At 33.8% G+C, this 22,560-nt stretch overlaps 1 protein-coding gene across 2 annotated transcripts in view; it reads right to left on the bottom strand.

The window, feature by feature from the left end:
* The window catches only part of PLOD2 (procollagen-lysine,2-oxoglutarate 5-dioxygenase 2), a 102,538-nt gene that overhangs the window by 5,763 nt on the left and 74,215 nt on the right, over nt 1-22,560 (bottom strand). Inside the window, exons 11-16 of one of the 2 annotated variants that reach the window (XM_051983326.1) lie at nt 20,790-20,894; nt 15,106-15,231; nt 8,571-8,712; nt 6,094-6,156; nt 3,473-3,586; nt 139-204 (exon numbers count right to left, since the gene is read on the bottom strand). In XM_051983326.1, coding sequence (XP_051839286.1) covers nt 139-204; nt 3,473-3,586; nt 6,094-6,156; nt 8,571-8,712; nt 15,106-15,231; nt 20,790-20,894 — 616 coding nt within the window. The remainder of the gene's footprint in view (nt 1-138; nt 205-3,472; nt 3,587-6,093; nt 6,157-8,570; nt 8,713-15,105; nt 15,232-20,789; nt 20,895-22,560) is intronic. The other variant, XM_051983327.1, reaches the window with a different exon arrangement.

Genomic DNA, 22,560 nt, shown 5'->3' with positions numbered 1-22,560 from the left:
ATCTCCAAATATCCAATGTCCCCAAACCTACCACCACCATTCAAGGTAATACAGCATTACTATCCCTCCAGGAAAAAAAAATATTAGCAAAGCCCCTATATTTTATTTTGTAGTTTCACACTAATCATTCCCACAAACCTGCTCCACTAAATTTTCCGTGAAGATCTTGGAATAATTAGGGTTTATATATTTTTCCTTCCAGTCCTGCAAGGAACAAATTGAGCAGATTAAATCAGCCATGTTTTAGATACGCATAAAACCAACTAAAAAAGAAGTACAAGCATTTTACAGAATGTTTATGCTATTTATACAGTGACTACTTGTCATGTATTTATGACAACAATGGGACACATCTAATAATTTGACCTGAATGTTGGTTGTTTCATTACATAAGATGATAAATGCTTAAGGAGATCTCCTAAAACTTCATGTTCATGGAATTCTTCAAGGATAACTGTTTTTGACAGTGTTCTTCATGTAATAATAAACAGTCTATAAACAAATACTAATGAATATATAAGAAGATGGGGGAAAGGTAAAAGAGGGAGGGTACATATGTGTGTGTGTGTGTGTGTGATTGTGTATACACTTGATGGCTAAAACTAAATGAACATATCGCTGAATCGAGTCATACCACTGGTGAGCACTTACATAACTCTTCATCTAGTTTTGTTTACATTTCTATTGTCAGTTCTAATCATTTCTTTTTACTTAGATTTGTTTCCCATAAACATTATAATTACTAGTTCTATAAGTGAATCATTCATTTAATCAAGAACCACTTATTAAGCATTTCCATCTCTTGTCATCATTTTCTCTGCAAGATGGGAGATGAAACCTGATTTGCATTTCTCTTATCATTAGCATTCTTTCAGATGGTTGTTAATTGTTTGTGCCAAGCATTGTCAAAAATACTAGATTTACAAAGACTAAAAAAAAAGTCTCTGACTTCTTCTTCTATTCAGGAAGGCAACAAAATATCCCTGGATCTGAAATCAGGAGAACAGGAGTTCAAATCTAGCCAGAGATACATATTAGTTATATGAGCCTGAACATTCAATTTACCTAAATGCCTTAGTTATCTCATCTGTAAATAAGAATAGTGATAGAACCTCCTCCCAGAGACACTGTGAGGATTAAATCAGCTAGTATTTGTAAAAAAGTTGGCAAAACTTAAAGTGCTATATAAATGCCATCTCTAATTATTACATATATGTAGAAATAAAATAAACATAACTATTAAGTTCGTTCAACAAATATTTCCATATGTTGATACCCATAATTATAGCTTAGGGACTTAAAGCTGAAGAATCTATACCCTAATTCACGTCTGTTTTATATTTAGTCAAAATAGCTACATACATCCATTCCAAACATTTTATTATAAGGGAAAGGCCCTTTTTCCTTAAAATGGGTCATTTGAAAATATAAAAATTTTCATTAAAAAGTTTCATCAAACTAGCAGAACAATGTATCTTTTTTTCTTATGACCCTTTGCTCTATTTAATCATATTTCTAGCTATACAGAAGTAAAATATGGCTACATGAGAATTAGTCATTGTACAGATATGCTGAATGAAGTGGTGAGGACATATCCAACTAACCTAAACCAAAACCAAACCAAACAACTTCATCTGAAATATATAGATATTTAATGTCCATTGAAGTGGTACAGTGGCTAGAGAACCTGGCTTGGAACCAGGAAGATCTGAGTTCAAATCTGCCCTAAGATAAAGTATGATCCTGAGAACGTCATTTAATATTTCTCCATTAGTTTCTTTAATTGTAAAATGGAGTTCATAACACCTATTTCATAAGGCTATTGTGAAGATCAAATGAGAAAAGATTGGTAAAGTTCTTAGTACAGTGTTTAGCATATGGTAGGTATTTAATAAATTTTTATTCCCTTCCCCTTCCCTCTTCCACTTTAAATAATTTAGACATCTGCCTTAGTCCTTCACCTTATTTTCCCCAAGTGAATACAAAGGACAGGTAATGAAGGCTTCACATGGACAACTGATGCATTAATTCCACCTAGCATAAGGTATGAGGAATTTTTTAGACTTTGTTTTTGTTTTCTATCTTGTCATTCTAGGAAACTCCAACATTAATTATTTCACTTGGAGCTATATTAACCAGGATAACTTTACCAAAGACAAATAAAGCCCCTGAATGCGAGAAGAGGAAAAGAATAGTTCCTGCCTAGTTCCTACATCATCTATTATATATCTCCTCCAGAGATTTGGATGCCAACCTGAAATGTGACCGCATTTGCTGTTCTTTTAGGCACTATAAAAAAATCCCCCAAGGATGCTGATAATCCAACGCTCCATAATAACAAACCATTTAAAACTAAAGTAAAATGGGTAATTTTATTCCCCCTGAGGAAAGCACCCTTTCAGCCCAACTCTCTTTAAGATGAGAGATAGAGAACAAAAGTGAATAAAAAGTATTTGAATATCCCTAGACTTCAAAGGAAATCCCTGCTCTATTCAACAGAACATATGAGTATTGTCAGCTATTACTATTCCCTTGATGCCGAGTGCTCCCATAAAAGTTGAAAATAAAAGGCATTCTTCATCAGACAGACTGAAATTGAGTTAAGATAAGGAGAAATAAATTACAAAGGTTAATGTTTCATGGATGCTCTAAGTCAATTCTTTCCCTTGTACAAATGTGTTAACTTGCCTAATGAAAAATGTATTATACACTTGATGACTAAAAGGTTTGTCCAAACAGTAAAGAAAGAAAAAAGGAGGAAAGGGAGGGAGGGAAGGGGAGAGAGAGAGAGAGAGAGAGAGAGAGAGAGAGAGAGAGAGAGAGAGAGAGAGAGAGAGAGAGGAGAAAGAGGAAAGGAGGCAAGAAAAGAGGGAGGGAGGGAGAGCGAGGGAAGAAGAAAGATGAAAAAAAAAAATCCAAGTAGTATTAACTTCTCTAAACCTGGACCTTCTTCATATTCTGAATGAGACAGCTCCATGTCCATGAAACGTTTCTTAGAGACTCTTCATACAGTTTCATAAGTACTCTGACATATGTTTTAGAAGAGCAAGATTAAGTAAGTGTTTTCCAAAGCAGCATCTGGAATTCTACTCATGTGCATCAAAGTACAATCTGTCATGTTGCGCTTGCTCAAACAAGCTTCCTCTGAGTGTTGAAGATGAAAAATGGGAGGATGCTTTTGAGAGAACAAAATATTGATGCCTTCCAGATTGGTGGAAACAATCCAGTCTGAAGAAATGGCTAATTCCACTCAAGTTTAATTTTCACATGCAGTAGAGAGTTCAAGGTCAGCTTTAGATTAGCTCTGAATGGCATTAAATATCTAGTCTGGACTATTACCTGAGCAACATGTGGCAAAGGAAAATATACTTCATCTTGTACCTATTTCTCATCAATCATCAATTATCCATGTGAGTTATAACCATTCAACATTACAGGTAAACTAAAGTCACTGTTTATCTGGGATACTTACCACAGGATTTTCGAAAATCTGCCATAGGTCATTATTATAATGGGAAATATTGTAATTAGCAGTAGATAATAGCCTTCCAAACTCATGTCGATTAGAAATGTACATGAACACACCCTATACAGCAAAGACAATAGTATTAGCAAATTTAGGTGAAAACAGCAAGGGAATTAACTTAAGCAAAAAAGATAAAACCATTTTAAATAAGAATATTTTCTTTTTTATATTCACAAATGGACATGCATTTTCATTTTTGCTCCAATGCACACATGATTTAAAATAAATAAAGTAATGTTCATTATTTTGCTGGTTTTCTTTTTAATCAAACACACACACATACACATGAACAGTTGGCATCATTCACAAACAATTTTTTTAAAAACAGAGCTAGAATGAAATGTTTTTATTCACTGATTTCTAAAGCCATCCATCAGAAAGTAGAAAATATCTTAGAAAAGACAATTAAGAATTGGCTTTGAAACCAGGAAGACCTGGATTCAAGACCTGATCCCTACTGGTTTTGTGTAAGTCACAAAAGTCTGTGACAATAACTTTCAAAGATGATAAATTACATCAAAGATGCTGATCTGCATTGGTAGAGAAAGTTTCCTTACCAAGGAATTCCCTCTACCAATGAAATTACAGGTTCAGTATTTATCACTTTTAAAAAGTTACATAATAAGAAATCAAAGGCAAAAACACTTCTTGAATCTTTTGTTTCCATTCTCTTTCAAAAAGGGCAAATTCTGCATAAAAAGGAAAAGCATTAAATAAATACAATTTATAGCACTACATTTTGTTGTTAGACACCTATGAAAGCAGGCTGCCACTACAAGTGATTAAAAAAAAAAGTCAGATCCTCAAATTATGCAGATAACAATCAATAATCAACTCTTGAGTATATATTTAATAAGACATAGCTAGTAGAACAGTATCAACAAATGTAACTCATGCATGTTTTCCCAACCTAGTTTTAGTCAGATCTCTGATATAATAGATTCATTCCCTAACTCTTTTAGTTTCAAAGAATATCAGAAGGGAATGATTTAAATTTAGTTTTTTCTTCCTTTTTTTGGGAATAGGGTCCAATAATAAATATGATATGAAGCAAGGAAGACAAAGTTGCTCGTCAGACTACAAATAATCAAGAGTTGACTATGTCACCAACATATAAATAGAGATAATCACTTTAGAAAAAAGGCTACCATATAGAATATCAAGTATAAAGGAGATGTGTTTTTAAAGGAAATGGTTTTTAAATGCCTATTTTTTCAGTTTCTTAAAGAAATTTGGAAAAATAGTTTTCTAACTATTTCTTGCATTTCTCCCACATCTCCATCCTGAACCTGTCCCAGAATCATACACAGTTTGGTTTTTGTTGTTTGTTTTTCATTTTTTGTTGTTATTGTCTTCTCCCCAGGGAAGGAAACCAAGATTTTCAAAGACAATTTTAAGACTGAAAAAATGTTAAAATAATATCATAATGGTAAATATGTTAAACTGTATTCAACTCTCAATCTTTTCACCTACTACTGATGAATTTCTTTGAATCCTCTGTCCACTGATCCTCTGTCCAGGCAACTGTGGGTCTGTACAAAAAGCCTTTCAAGCTTTCTAAAACTTCCCCAAACATGTGCTAAGGATTAAAGGTCACCTCTGCATTATGATGAGCTATCAAAATAGGACTCTATGGGCATGTGGTTGTGCAGTCATGTTCATCTCTTCATGACCCCATGGCCTAAAGCACACCAGGACTCTCTAACTTTTCTCTCTCAAAGTCTGTCCAAGCTCACGTTTGCTATTGCCATCTATAGGGAATTCTCATTCTCTCTCTCTCTCATTCTCTCTTTCTCTCATTCTCTCTCTCTCTCTCTCTCTCTCTCTCTCTCTCTCTCTCTCTCATACAAACATGTAAAATATTAACCTAAACTTAACTAGGAAATACAAACAAACCAATCTCAACTCTGCTTAACTCTTTGTAAATAATATTTTTCCTATTTTATTCCATCATTTCTCAATCACTAAAATAATAGGTTTTCAGAAAATTACAGTCTTCAACAACAATAAAAAACCAGATCCACATTCTGACTTAAGCCATACAAACAATTCTGATAACTTTACAATCCTATTAATAAATGATGAACACCATGTCTGACTGTGGAACTTTCAATAACAAAACCAGACTGTACCAAATGAAACCATATCATACCCAGTTCCAAACTACAGTTGGTTCTAATAGCAATGCCCTGGAAAAACTATTTGCAAGCACATTATTAACATGATTTAGAGAAGGGGAAAATGTGAGAGCAAAGTCATTTGAATTCCTAACCCATAAATACCAAATCAATGTATGATCACTAATGGAAACCCAGTATCCATGACAACCAGTTCCACATTCCATCAACTTTCTGAACTTTACAGTTCATTGCAAAAAGCAAGACCCCCACCCCAGCCCAAATAAACATAGTCTAAAATGACAATTATATGTATATGTGTATATATATATGTAAGTATATACACACATATATATCATCATCAAAATAAAAAGATAGAAAAATAAATTTACTGTAAGATAATATGCTATATCTGACATTAACTAAAAGTATAATAAAATAAAATGACACCTTTGGGGGGCTGAGCATTTGGAATGTTTCCGGAGTAGGGGAGTCTTTTTCCCTTTGTATACTCTAAAATGAAGGAGAAGCATCGTGTAAGTTGACCTGCCATCCTCTCTCTCAGGTATTCTTAGATAAACAGAAAATAATAGCCTTTGATCAAAAGCTAACATTCTGAAATGTCCCACATGGACAACATGCAGTAACAAGCCAAGCTCATAACAGGACAAAGACGCAACTCCAGCCCCTGTTTCTGTTCATAAATGATAACAAAGCTCGTGCTGTAGTAGGGTTTGTTTTTGTTTCGAGCCACGGGTTAAGAAACAGATGGAAGACGAGGCCATTCTGTGAAGTGCTATGAAGTCAGATTAGCTGAAGACAAGCTCTTGTCGTGCAAAGATTGTAACTGTTAAAGTAAAGAATATTCAATGAATATCACAATGAAATTGATTTTGTATGAAAAACAAATATGGTAGAACATAACATGCCTTGGTTAAAATTTTTTTAAGTACTTGCCAACTTTTTTGAACATTTAAAAAAATCGTTTTATAAGCTAAGATAAAGCTAAAATGGCTCCCCAAATATCTAACTCAAATGCCACCTACTATATGAAGTTTTCCTTGGTATCCAGCCAATGCTTGCCACATAGTAGGTACTTAATAAATAACTGATTAACTATACCCAATTGGTAATCATCTTGGGACTTCTGAGATGAAAGTGATCTTAACCAATCAGGTATCTCCACTAACTTCAGAATTAATACATCAAGCTCTGAAGAGAAGTGAAAAGAGGTCTTTCCTAAGGAAGAGTGGCCCAGATTGAAAATGAAGCAGGTCAACCGCCCAGATCAATCAGAATGCAATCAGATCAGGAATAGATCCAGTACTTCCAGGCCGGGTTATTCAGGGAGACCCAATATTGAAAAAAATTGTGATTATTATTAAACATTCATAAGTGATATTAAAATATATTAAATATATTATATAACTATATTAGTTAGTTATAAATATATTACATATATAATATGATAACATGTTATACTGATATAAACTATATTAGATATAACATAATTTATCATATTATATTTGTAGCTACTTAGTAGGATATTCAATTTTTTTTTTTATTTTTATCAAAAGTATTCCAAGTCAGAATTGGGATTGTTGGAAATTTACTTGCTCCAAGCAAGTGGCCAGTACAGTAGCATGGCCACTGTTCAATAAATATTTGTTGATGAAGACAACTCCATTTTGCCAAAGAAAGGCAATGAAATACTTGGGGGATTCAGCCAAAGGGGAACTGCTTGTCACTAAAAGACTCAAGGATTTTTCCTACAGCTAGGCATTCTAGTGTACTGCAGTAATGTCAAAATCAAAAAGAAATCCTGGAAGGCCACAGATTGAGTCAAAAGAAAAACACACAGAGAAATCAACATTTTCTCTTTTGTATTCTCATTTATTTGCTTAAACATTTTCCAATTAAATTTTAATCTGGCTCAAGGTCAATGGGGGAGTTTTACAGATTGGAAATGAATTTGACACCTCTAGTTAGAAAGGATGATGGCTTCAGAATTAAGAGAAACTGAGATTGGAAATCCAGTTTTGAAGTTCACCAGTTTTGTTTCTGTGGGAAAAATCACTCAATTCCTTTGGACCCCAACTGCATCTCTAGAAACCAGAGTAATAATACTATTAGAGATATACCATAATATTTATTTTACTTGTCTTTTATGAGGCTCAAATGACATGATGTGTTTACAGAGCTGTGCAAACTTGCAATTGCTTAAAACTGTCAGTAAGGAGGAAGATGTCAGCAGCTATTGAACAGTAACAAGGCAAGACACTTATTATGGTGGCCACTGGCTACCCAGTAAGTAACAAGGTCTTGGCTGTCTGTTCAGATATAGAGTATTCAAAGTTAATACAGTAAGCATCGATTAAATACTTACTGTGTATAAGTGCACTGTGTTAGGTGTCAGTAATACAAAGACAAATAGAAAACAGTCCTTTCTTTCAGAGAACTGACATTTTTCTAGAAGACATTCTTTTTGCACTTTTTAATAAACTCAGGAAAATTTCAGAAGGCAGAAGCATAGCAACCCCTGAGGAATAGACAAATTGAGGCAAGGGGTGAGGATTCTAAGGGGCAAAGATGAGGAGGGAGAGTATTTCAGGGATAAGGATAATCTGTGCAAAAGCACGGAGGCCAGAGATAAAAATTCAAGCATTAGATCATTTGGAATTGACTGTCTTATAATTATTAGTGATAAATTACTCCAACCCAGTTTTGTTATTTTTCTCTTTGGGACTGAAAGAGAAAAATGTCATCCTTAAAAAATAATTTGGCAAGATCATTCCCTATTTCTCTAGAAAGATATTTCAAAAAAATTGGCCAGTACTCCAAAGTAGAGAGACAATACAATTCAAACATGATGACAACAAACCAGAAAAGAAAGAGAGGCTTAAGCTAATTGCCATTTTGTACCTTACCATTTCCCTTGCATTTCGGCAAAGAGCCATATCAGGGTCCAATTTATCACGGACAAAATAGTTTCTTTCATTCATCTCAGATCGAAGAGTCTGCCCTTTAATCAAGTACACATTAGCCATGTATGGGATATTCCATACCCCTCTATGAAAGTAAACAGGAGACATTCTTTAAGATCACAGATGTAAAGCATTTCAGGAAGTATTTCATCTATTTGCAATGATAATTTCAAATGTAAATGTGTAAATGAAGTCATTAGGATCCTAGATTCAGAGCAGAAACTTCAGAAGCCATTTGCTTCAGTTCCTTCAATATATAGACAAAGAAAAAAAGGCATGGAAAAGTTGTGACTTGTTCTCTAAGTCACTTAGGTTTTAAAAGTTAGGATTTGAATCTAGTTCTTGAACTTCAGAATCAATCCTTGCTTCTACCATATCACCCAAAGAATGCAATAAAATACTCACTGATAATTTACGATGTTAAAAAAAAAAAAGAAGAAGAAGAAACCATCAATTGCAGGCATCTTGGAGAAAAAACAGTTTGGAATTCCTGCCTGCCAGCTTAAATAAATAACATAACTCACGTAACCCTTAGTATGCACATTGAACCATTCTATGGAAGAGAGCGTGTTTTTAGGCAAGAATGTGAGGCACTTTGTGGGCAGCAATGAGCCATGCTCTGCAACAGGCTCAGCCCAACCCAGAATCAGAACTGGGATGATAGACAATTTAATTTGCATTGTCTTCTGCTATCGTTTCTAGCTCACATTTAGACCACTTGAATGACAAACAAGAAGAGGAAATCCTCCAGATTATGATGCATGCCTTGGAGAACAAGAATGGAAGAGTTTCACTTTCCAGAGATGCATTTTGGATGCCATTTTCTAAATGAAATCTTCTCCGATTTCCCCCAACTGGAAGTGAATACACCTTCTTGGGTCTCTCACACCTTTCTATCTGACTGCTCCTGAGCACTTACAGTTGCTGACTATTTGTGTGTATTTGTATAAAAGGCAGTATACATCCTCCCCCCTTCTCCCCCCCCAGCCCCCAATCCAGGGCAAATCTGGATTAAGAGTTTTACCTCCATCATATAATAGCTATGTGACCCTGGGCAAACTGGAGCTTTCTAAGAATATAAGTTACAGAGGAAATCCATTTTCTGTAAAGAATACACACATTCAATATCCTACACTTTAAATATAGGCTGCTAAATAAAGTATGTTCTAATGACAATACTGTTCCATTGGACTGCATCCCTATTCAATAATATTTTTAAATCTATTACTAACAACTGGCATAACCTACATTAACATGTTCTGACTGAATAAATAGACAAAGCTGAAAGAAATAATGCTTTGATACTTCAATGAAAAGAAATTCTCAGTGGACTAAAGGGGAAACATCTCTCACTTCCTGCCAGAGCAAAGATGAATTTATAATACAGAATGAGGTACCATTTTGGACATGACAGAAGTGAGAATTCATTTTGCTTAACTATGCATATTTGCTATGAGGGAGAGGACCTTTATTCTTTCATTTAATTGGGGAAAAGAATAAGCAAGAAATAGAAAATTATTGTTTAGTAAGCAGAAAATAATTTACAGGAAAGAAAAAAAAATACAAGTTATAGGCTAATAACACAACCACATTGGTAGCAGGGAATAGTTTCCCCATTATGACTTTCCTGTGCCAAAGGAATTAAACACTCACTTTTGAATATATCTATCCTATAGCTATCTGACTTTATGATTTTATCCACACACATGAATATATATATATGTGTGTGTGTGTGTGTGTGTGTGTGTGTGTGTGTGTGTGTTTGTATGAATAATTTTCTGAGGCCAAATTTGAACGCATGTTTTCCTGAATTTAGGCCTGGAATTCTACCCACTGAGTCACCCTGCTGCCTCTCTATTATATATAATATATATATTAGATATTAGATATTAGATATATTATAATAAATACAATTGTGATTATATGTGTATATAAAGCCCTACTCCTTAAAATAATTAAGTGACATAAGCCTCTTGAGGGCAATAATTATGTCATTTTTTTTCATTTATAGCTCTGACAGCTAACATAATATCTTTCAGGCGTTATTTCATAAAACAAAATATCCACAAAACTTTCTTCAAGTTCTTCAATTCTTCAAGTTAAAATTTGCCCTATCCTATCAGCCTTTTGAAAAAGGAGGGGGCAAGCTGGTTTCAAGCTCAAGCTGTGTTACTCCCTCATCTTCTGCCTTCTACAACTTGAAGTATAAAGCTTTCTGTATTTTTCTTTTGCTTTCTTTTCTCTTGAGATGGAGAGAACTTTTCCTACAGTTGACAAAAGATTTTGTTTTCAAACTGTGTATACACTCATGAGAGTTGTCTCTAGATAGATTATAATACAGAGATTACATAATTACTAGGGAGGAAGTTAGTCTGTTTTCCCACTCTTTTTTTTTTTTTCAGGATATTCCTGGATTCTTTCCTTCTTGTCCCAAGTACTTTCTCCAGTGCACTTGCACTGGTGCTCTCTATCTGTCTCTCTGTCTCTCTCTGTCTCTCTCTCCCTCTCTATCTCTTCCTCTTTCTCTCTGTTTCTGTCTCGGTGCCTCTCTCTACTTCTGTCTCTCTGTCTCTCTATCTCTCTCTGTCTCTGTCTCTCCCTCTCTAGCTCTTCCTTTCTCTCTCTGTTTCTGTCTCGGTGCCTCTATCTACTTCTGTCTCTCTCTCCCTCTCTAGCTCTTCCTCTCTCTCTTTCTCTGTTTCTGTCTCTCTCTCCCTCTCTAGCTCTTCCTCTCTCTCTCTGTTTCTGTCTTGGTGCCTCTCTCTACTTCTGTCTCTCTGTCTCTCTATCTCTGTCTCTCTCTACTTCTAGCTCTCTGTTTCTGTCTCTATCTCTCTCTTTCTCTCCCTCTGTCACACATACATTCATACACACACACACACACACACACACACATACACACACAAATACAAACATACATATACTTTCTATTAGCTTCCACAAATATGCAAGGTCATAACAGTGATTTCAGGTATCTAACCTCCAATCTTGAAGTCTTTTTTCCAAGGAGTCTTTCCTAATCCAGATGGGAGCATTCTCAGGTCTCCAGAAAGGGTTCTTTAAAGATTTATAGTCCAAATGGTAGTTGTGAAAGAATGGATTTTCCAATTCTAACAATACTGTACAAAATTGCCTTCTTGCCCAATATTGTTTTATGTACTACTAGCCCCATTAACTAAACCTATAGGTATATACCACTATTAAAAAGAAAGGCATAAACATTCTGACTGAATAAAAGGACTAGGCTTAAAGAAAGAGTGCTTTGGTACTTAAAGGGAACTTCGATCTCAATCACAGTGACATGAATACTCTCTTCACCTGTGTCAATCCTAACTTCTTAAGGTTTTCTTATTCTTTACAGCTGTCCCTCTGTATTTTTCCATTATCAGTAGAGAGCCAGAAATGGGTCTACATTGTGGAGGACCAATGGAAACAAAACCCCTGAAAGGGAAAACCAATGGAAATGGGCCACACAGGGGGCAGTCAATAGAAATGAGTCCCAAAGAAGGGAAGAATAATGAAAATGAGTTGCACATTGTGGAGGGCCAATGCACAGGCTGGAGAACCCCCATTTTGTATTTATCTTTATTTTAGAGGTTGCCATGCTCAAAAATCATCCCTAAAGGCCAGCCAGCTAATGTAAAACTTTCCATATATATCTAGAAAGCAGAAATAATTTGTTTCCTAGATTGTAGTTACAACATTTCCAACATGGCTGAATTGGGCAGAGTATGTCCTCCTTAGGAGTGAAATCAATAAAGTTCATGGCAGAAGAAATCATTAGATTAGTGTTCTGATATTAAAAAAAATTGTACAATATAAAAAAGCTTTCAGAAAACACCTTTTAAAATCTAACGAATGAATGTAGAAAAATAATCACTAAAAGTATATGTAATAATTCATTTTTAACAAAACTAATGACTTGACAGCACAATATCTTTGTTGTGCTAAGACTATTCTCCAATATGGATTTTGGATATGAATTATTATTATATTATTTTCATTAATTATATCAAGGTCATTTTTCAAAAAATTTGATGTCAGTGCAGCAAAGAACAAAAACAAAAAACAAACCAAACAGCTGGGGCCTAAAACAATTTAAATGCAAATTTGAACTCTCTGCTCTAAGTTCCTACAGCTATGAACTTCTAACTCTGCTACTACCCACTGTTCACATCAGACTGCAGCTTATATAAACAACACCAATGTAAACAAAAAATTGCTTAATATTATAATGAAGTGGAATCTTCATGTTACACTGGTGGCACCAGACTGTTTTCTAGAGATAGCTTTCTAAAGTATTTTTTATAACACTCACATTTATTTCAGTTTAAACATTTAATACTTAAATGATACTTTTTTCTGCACTAAGAAAAAGTAAAAAGGGAAGCATGACACAAGAGAAAGAACTCTGGATTCAAAGGCAAAGGACCTGAGTTTAAATCCTAGCATTGCCACTATTATCTGTGTGAATTTGAGCAATCTTTAATTCCCTGAGATTTTCACAATGACTTCCTGAGTTTACTAGTCTGTAAAATGAGGGCAATGGATAAAATAACCTCTAACTTTAAATCTTCTGTTGTTCAGTCATTTTCTGTGACATCATTCTTCAAAATCCTGATTTGGGGTTTTCTTGGCAAAGATCCTGAATTGGTTGGCCATTTTCTTCTCCAGTTCATTTTATAGAAATTAAGACAAACAGGGTTAAGTGACTTGTTTATGTCACACAGCTAGTAAAGTGTCTGAAGCCATATTTGAACTCAGGAAGATGAGTTTTTCTGACTCCAAGGACCAACAGCCTACGCACTATGGTGCCATCTAGCTACTGATCTTTAAACCTATGACCTTATGATTTTAACTATTCTACTATAAAGAAAAAAGTGCAGTATGAATTTCTTTGTAATTGTGGAATTTTGAGCTTTTCTTTCTTAAGCAAGGCTAAAAATGATTACAAGAATTCAGGTAGCTAATTTAATTTTATCCATTTGTTTCTTTATCTGCAAATGGGTATGTTTATACTAAATCAAAGTTTAAAAAAAAGAAAAAAGTTAACAAATTTTTCTGGGAAGAAAAACATATGGGGAAATTAATTTGATAAACTATTTAAATGCACTGTTACTCATATTTACATCATAAGGCTCTAATTTCTTATACCAGCTTCAGGTATTTTTGTTTATATCATTGTTTACTGTATTGTACTACTGTAAACTATTTTAGTGTCTTCAAAATTGCTATTATCATCATCATTATTATTTTTATTCATCAGACATATTATGGGTAGCCTGGCAAGATAAATAGATAGTTAGTCATGGAAATAGGAAGACCTTTCTTCAAGTTCAGCTAGTGATACTTATGGGCTATGTTACCCTGGGAGTCACTGCAACTCTCAAGCTCTGGGCAATTTTCTAAGAATATAAACTGAAGAAAAGCTTTCAGTCTGTATTGGCAGAAAGAGTTCCCTCATCTGGGAATTCCCTTAAAGCAATGGAATAATGGCTTGAGTGCCTACTTCTATTAAACTATGAGGAATTTATCTGCTTAAGGAAACTGTTTTACAGATGTCCAATAACACTCTATATAGAGGTTTTATTTTTTTTTAAGAAACAGCATAATGGACAGTGGGTTTAACTTGAAGTTAAGAAAGAACTGGGATAAAATCTTGCTTAGCCACTTAGAACCTAAACAAATTACATAGCCTTCATTTCCTCAAATGTAAAAGAGGAATAATAGTAGATCCTATTTTACAGAACTGTTTTGAAGATCAAAAGAGTGTGTGTGTGTGTGTGTGTGTGTGTGTGTGTGTGTGTGTGTATGCAAAGTGCTTTGCAAAACCTAAGACAATATATACATGTTAGCTGTGCTTATTACTACCTATCAGAAACTCTAAGCAACCTTAGATCCTTGTCTAAATCTCAAAAAATAAACTGGACAGATTCCTTATATAGTATTCTGCAGTTATTTGGCACTTTTCATGCATTATCTGAAACCCAGCTTCTTAAGTTTTGCAACCCCATATGGTATTTCTTAACTCAATGTTGGGGTTGCATAATTATGATTTATTATCAGTAAATGTTTGATTTGTATGCTTATTTTATATAACTATATGTCTGGAGTCACGTAAAAATTTCTTGGACAAAAAGGGTCAAAAGTGGAAAAAGTTTAAGAAGCCTTGATCTGAAATAACAACCATTAATGTTTGAAAGTTTTATGAAGCCTATTCAAAGAAATAATATGCCATTTATTGCTTTTTTTGGCAAACAACATTCTAAGCATGAATAATTTAGAACACCAACACTAAGAAGATCAATGAAAAGGTCATATTCAGCAATGGTGGGCAGCAGGTCCTAGTGGGTCAGAAGTTGTCCAATTATCCATAAAATTTGAAAACTTTTGAAACATTTTCTAAATAGTAACAATTTTTGTATATAGATACTTTGACATTGGCATTTAATATTAACAATTAAATGATTCAACTTACACTCTGCTGCCTTGGACAATATCTACATAATCTTCTGATCGAGCATAATATCCATCAGGACTTAGTGCTCCCCAGAAATTGGACCATAGCTTTCCATGCCGAGTTACCAGAGGAGCAATGATTTTTCTGGAGAGAAAGAAAAACAAAATTAATGTAACGTTACAACATTTAAACTCCAACTTATATATATTTGTAATAATGTAATCCTGTATAGACTTCATTCTCAAAGTAGAAAGGTATGTCCTTGATCACTTGGTAGTCACCACTGATTTAAAAGGGAATCTTCCAGGTCATCCATGTTCACTTTTTTAAAAGGGGAAACAGATCCAGAAAGATCAAGAGATTTGCCTAAGATTATATATGTAGACGTCAATGCAGAACGATGATTTGAATCTAGGATCTACATCCACACTATATCTATTATTTCATGCTTCATGTACATTAATGTACATTTTTCTTGTCTGTTTTTATTTCAGTAGGTCAAAAGATCAATAATGTCACATGAATGAACATTCTACTAGTCCAATTGCAAATCATCTCTGCCTTCATGAATTTTTTTCAGAAGCAGCTGCATCCAACAAAATGTGTTCCTTGATGGCAAAACTTCTACAGGTGAATTTAAAATTAGCCATGGAGACCAATAGTGGGCCATACTTGAAATTTGTCCATCCATAGAAAAGCTTAACATAAAGCCTAATTATGTAGGTGTCTAATAAATGCATGTTCATTTGACTTGATTTGGGTTCCACAGGCACAGTTTTGGAAAACTTAAGAGTTCTTGCTACACTATAATTAGATAGATCTCAGGAGTCTAATCCAAGCTAAGATTCCAATTCCTTAGAAATAGGTCTCTGGACTCACATACTGGCATTTCTTTAAAATGTCAGTCACTTAATAAAGAAGCCTTTAATAAGTCCATATTATGTGTTAGATGTATGCAAAATCCTGAGCTTTCAAAGAAGGGCTAAAACAATCCCTACTCTCAAAATTCTGATGAAGGAGAAAATATGTAAATAAATAGATAGAGATAAGATATATTTGTAATAGATGGGAGGAGACCACAGAGGGGTAGGCACTAGTACTGGGAGAAGGAGAATGAGAAAAGCCTCCTGCATCAGATATTTGATCTGAATCTTGAAAGAAGCTAAAGAGATGATATAGAAATGAAGAGGGCAAGCACTCCAGATTTAGATGATTTAAATTACTTAATACTTAAATTCAGCAACCTTCTGTATTTCTTAAATATAAGAAAAGCACTGTAATCTTTCCACAAATCAGATAACAAGGGGCAAAAAGTGACCATCCTAACTTTACTTAATAAAAACCACTTCTAGGGAAAATAATGGCAAGGAAATGTCATTTCTATATTATCTCCAGATAACATCATGTACATGAAAAAGAAGCTCTTCCCATCAATATGGAAGCAAAAAAGCCTTCCTTAGAAAGGCAGAGGAATGGGACAGTTAAGTGACTCAGTGAATCTGGCCTCAGAGGCTTAATAGCTGTGTGATCCTGGGTAAGTCACTTAACACTTTTGATGAAAGAAAGAAGAAATCCCAACTTGTTTGAAAAAGCTATATGATGCAAGAGGGGGAAATCTCCCATACCTGGAAATCTAGTTCCTGAATGGAGACTATCTTGTATAAGTATGGTGTTAGTATTTTCCCCAAGCTGATTATGACCCTATAAACCTAAGCTCAGGGTGCTCTCCAACTCGGCTGAGTAGAAAATACCCCTTTATGGAAACCCAGATCAATTGTTTCCAGGGTTCCTCAGTCATGAATGTAAAAGGCCAAGAGTACAAAGATCCCTTTTAAAGGAAGTAATATAAATATTTATTTTTCAAGTAGCTGAGTTTATAAGAAGTAATAATTGACAATAGCAACCTACACTTTATTTATTGCAGATGAATTAAAATGGAATAATCCCAAATTAGCCAAATCTCTGATTGTAGAGAACAGCGTCTAAATTGCAAATTATCTTCAGTTTTCTAAAATCATACCTGATTCTTAAACATATTTAAAAAGCATTAACCATTTTAGTAAATATCTTTGAAATATTCCCAATATAAAAAGTTATTAGTTGAAAAGCAGAATAAAACTCCTTATAATTTGAAACTCATTTTTGTAAAGCAGTATTTGACTTCCCAATTCTTAGACTAACCAACTTTTCATCAAATAAAAATATTATTCAAACTTTAAAAATAAATATCTGGAAGCATTTGAATATGACTTTTCTGTTGGCAGACAACTTGCTGTTTTTTTTTTTCTTTTTCCAAAAAGAAGTGGTTAAGATAAAAAACATTAGAACAAATTAGGTTGGGCAGAAAGGGAGAAAGCTTCACATTCTAATTTATTTTATTTAACAATAAAGACATTAAAATCATGGAATTTTATAGATCAAAAACCATATATAAAACATAATTACATTAATTTAAAATAATGATACTAGTAAATTGAAGACTAACTTTTAAAAGAGTTTTTAAAAAAAGATATTTTATTAACTTAGTTGCCTTAATCAGATTTCCTAAGTTAATAACAATTCCATACAAAGTTTTTACCAACAGCTATCATTATATAAAACCAGAAAAAACTCTGCATATAATTTTGGACATGGCTGATGTACTGATTAGTTTTGAATGCTGGATTGATGAGAGCTGATATTTATTGAAGTATTTATTATTTTAATCTATTTATCATTTTAACCTCCTCTTCCTCCTTCAAGTAGCTGATAATAAATCCTGTCAATTCATCCTCTGTAATTTTTCACACATCTTTCTCCTTTTGTTTGCTGACATCAATACGGTTTAAATTCTCATTATGTTGGGTCTACTATTTTGGTTTTATTTGGGGAATTCTGAATTATTGCAATGGTCTTCTAATTCACTGATCTCTACCTAGAATCATTTCCTTTATCCAATAAAGATCCTTAATACTGAATATCAGATTTGCCAACTTTATACTCCAACAACTTATGTGGTTCCCAGGTTGGCAATTATATTATAGTCATGCTCTTTAGCCAGTCTGTGGTAGCTTTCCACAATCTATTCTTTCTTCTTTGCCTCACCAGTCCCTAACTCTATTTCATGCTTTAGCCCGATCAGTCTATACTTTTTTGCTGACCAAATTCTGTACTACTAGTCTTAGAGTAACACTTTATTTTCTACCAACTGAAATCCTATCCAGACTTCAAGAGCCATTCAAATGCATTTACCCCATAAATTCTATGAAGTCTTCTATCATAGTATTCTGCTTTACTTCTTAGACAAATATTAAGTTGTACTTTGCATTATATTTATTTCTACAAATGCCTCATATTTCCTATTTGTAAGATTGTTCATCCTCTAGCCTCCATCTCTTCCTCCTTCATCTCTATCCCTGTGTCTTGTAGCACTGATAGATTGGTTTTGGACTTATCTACCTGGAGTTAAGATCACCTCAAAACTCCGTGGCCAACAGTTTAGTAGCCACTCATACTGTGTCCTCTCATTTCTAACTCCCATTTATATATCTTCTTAAACTCTCTCCATTCATTAAAATGTTAGCTGCTTAAAGGTAAAAATTGATCTTCCTGTTTGTCCAACAGTTCCTGGTACATTGTGTTTAACAGATTATCTATCTACCTATCTATCTTTAGTGCATAATACAATATCTTACAGATAATAGGTACTAACTAAATGTTTATTGAATAAATGACACAAAATAAAGAAGGAATTACTAGATAACTTTTCATCTGAAAAATGAAAAATGGCTGGTGGAGGATAGAGGTCATCTTATATTCAAATTTGTATCTCCCTCAGGGCTTAGTACAATGCCTTATATATACTAAGTACTAAATGCATTTTTGAATGAATGAGCAATTAATAGTGACAGTCTGCTTTCTAAAGATGCATTCACCCAAAAGCTTTGTTCACAGAATTACAGAATTTAAGATTTGGAAGAAATCACAGGAAAAATCCATGCCCAATCATTCCTTTGAAGACTTATTACAAGAAGAAAATGATTGTCTCCTAAAGAAGCACATTCCTTCTGGAGAGTTCTAATTTCAGATCTTGCAAGAAGGTTCTCTTGATATCATATCTAAATCTGTCTTTCTCTAGCTTCCATTCAATGGCCCTCTGAAGCCAAGTAAAACAAATTTAATTTGTCTTCCACATGACAGCCTTCAAATAACTAAAATAACTGTTAAATTCCATACAATTTTCTTTCTTCCAAATTATAAATCTGTGTATGCCAGTGGTTCTCATGATCCTGAAGCCATTTCACTATCCTGGTTGCCCTTCTGTAGAGGCTGTTTATATTATCAGTGCCCTATATAAAACCAAATTATATACAATACTATTAAAGTAGTCTAACCATGGTGTTTTGTTTCTCTCAATCTTGACACAGTATTTCTCTTAATATAGGTGAACATATCATTAGGATTTTTTTCTGGCTATTTTATTATTGCTTATTCATTGAATTTGAAGTTCACTAAATATCCCAGAGATTTTTTCATATGAATGGCTATCTACCATTCTTCCTGAATCTGGTATTTGTGACATTGATTTTTTGAATCTTTTGTTAAGATTTTACATTCACTTCTATCAAATTCAATTTTATTTCAGTCACCAGTATATTTGAGCATGCAAAAGTCTACAAGCTATACCTTTATATATGACATGAACACAAATGTAACTAGTCTGGCCAACACATGATCTCTGTGAGGCATTAGGCTATACTTATTATTTTCAGCAATGGTCCACTTACTAACAAGATAAAAAGGAGACTATTTTCCTTTTAAAAAAAAGAGTTCATAGTCAATATTTACCAATATAAACATAAAGTAAATTGTCTAAATGTCTATAAATTATTAAAAACAAAAAGATATATTATAGACAATATCAATCATGGTTAATAATCTGCATGAGGTTAAATTGTGCAAAGGCAGATAAAATACCCAATACAAATAATCAAATTTGTTAAGGCATCTCAATAATATAGCTGATTTGTTTACCTTTAGGTTCCAAGATTACATATCACAATCAAGATTTTTTTCATTAGTTGACTTTCTTTGTATTCTCAGTGCCTGGCATTGAAGTGTTTGCTGATTAATTCGTGATGGTCAAACCTAGCTTGGGAATGTAGCTTGGACACAATAACTGCATCAGATGAATCTGTATACTCAAAATAGAAGCCATGGGCTCTCAATTTGCCAAAATTAAATAAATTTTTTACTGGAAATACCAGGGATTCAATTAGCCAACCTCATACATTCCCAGATCCCACTTTGTACTCTTTAGCCTAAGGGCAGAAATCATTCCCCACAACTGGAATCCTCTATCACTCTGCTTATTGAAATTCTTGCATTTCTTTCAGTTTCAATTAGAATGTCACTTTCTTCATAATGTTTCTCCTGATAGCAAAACCCTCTCCACAAACTGAGTAGGTTCACTCTTTCTTCAAATTTATTATATTCATATTTGAATTATTTGTAAATGAATCCCTCATTATATTCTAAGTTCGCTGTGAAGATTGTCAATATTATATCTAACTCTGCAGCATTTGGCATAGTACCTTGAAAATAGTAAACATTTGATAATTGTCAAATACACTGATTAAGCCCATGGTGGTTTTAAGTTTCAAAGACAATTGTCAGTGAGGATGATCTTTTGAGTAGGAGTCCCAGTGAACCTTACTAAGTACCTGTTTTGCTCTATCAATATTTCCAATGTCTTTGGATTTGTCAGAACAACATCAGCATCAAGACTAAAATAATAATCACACTTGTCATCTTGACGACACAGATCCCTGAAATAAATAAAAATGTTGTCATCAGTTCTGCTGTAGGACAGTTAACATTTCTAAATAACCAAGTTTTAGCATAATATTCATAAATGTAATTAGCTTTCCATAAAATGTTCATTTTAAGTTAATTGAGATTGCCCATCAAAAATTTGAAAGAAAACATCAACTTTAAGAATGCCTGCTATCGATTTTAGAAGATATATACTTTGTCTTTACAATTATTTAATAATAGTTAGTGTTTGTATTGTGCTTAGAGGATGAAAAGATACTTAACATGTTAGCTTCCAACAACTCTGGGAGGAAAGTGCTATTATTATCAGCATTTTACAGATAAGGAAACTGTGGCACATAGAAATTAAGTTACCTGCCCAGATTACACAATTATTTAAATGTATTTGGAATTTGTGTCTTCCTCATTGCAATTCCCATACTCTAACTACAAACAACCATTTCTGAGTAAAGAATTTGTTTGAATCTTTCTCTGTGTGTTTGTTTCTCTCTCTCTCTCTCTCTCTCTCTCTCTCTCTCTCTCTCTCTCTCTCTTTCTCTTTCTCTCTCTCTGTCTCTCTGTGTCTCCATCTCTGTCTTGTTTCCATATTTTTGTTTCTCTCTGTGTGTTTCTCTGTGTGTCTGTTTCTCTGTCTCTGTTTTTTTCTCTGCCTCTGTCTCTATGTCTGTCTGTCTGTCTGTCTGTCTCTCTCTCTCTCCTCTCTGTCTCTCCCCCGCCCCCCACCGCCAGGGTCATTAAAATATTAGTGCTAGATATTATTGTTGATGCAGGTAGCATAGTAAAAGAGTGCTTGACTTGGAATGAGAGAGACTCATCTTCCTGCATTCAAATGTGACCTCACACACTTAGGAACTGTGTGGCTCTAGGCAAGCCACTTAACCCTGTTTGATCAATTTCCCAGTAACTTTGCCAAGAAAAATCAAAATGGGATCACAAGGGGTTGGGCAGAACTTCAAATGACTGAACAATATTATTGTTATTATGTCATACATATTCAGCTAAAATGTCACCTGTATTTAAACTGTAATTAAAACACACAATCATATAACACCAACAAATGAAAGCTTGCTCCACCACTTTTTGGATGATTTGTTTTATGAACAAAAATGCTTTTTAGAGTTTTGTGTTAATATTTTATGTAACTATACCCTTACAAAATTATTTATGTTCACATAACATAATATATATAGTACTATATATTGTTATGTGAACATAAATAAGGAGAGATTAAGATGTTTCTCTTTTCCCAAATAAGTATAATTATTGCTTTAAATGTCCAACTTTTGTTAAAATTTAAAAATTTCATATGCAAAAATCATTCTAAGATACCTCACAGAATATATTGAATATAACAATTCAGAACCATCATTAGGAATGAAAATTCTTGTACTTTACAATGAGGCTTTCAGAACCTTACTGAAATGGAGAGGACCATTTCTCACTAGACTCACTGGTCCCCATTCTCCAGTGCTGAGTTTTTGTACAGGCTTTATTACAATTTTCAGTTTCCTTCCTTGCTATCAGACAACCAGGTATTCCTTCCAGAAGCTATAGGTAAGCCTGCTTCCAGTATCTTAAAATTTTCTGCTCCTGTTTTCCTCTCTATGGTCATTTGTTGTTTTTCATTTGCTAAAGCTACAAAGTAAGGCAACAAAGTAT

This window comes from Antechinus flavipes, chromosome 3 (assembly GCF_016432865.1).
Source record: "Antechinus flavipes isolate AdamAnt ecotype Samford, QLD, Australia chromosome 3, AdamAnt_v2, whole genome shotgun sequence".
NCBI lineage: Eukaryota > Metazoa > Chordata > Mammalia > Dasyuromorphia > Dasyuridae > Antechinus > Antechinus flavipes.
The sequence above is the reverse complement of the archived record's forward strand: the minus strand, read 5'-3'. Positions and strand labels throughout refer to the sequence as shown.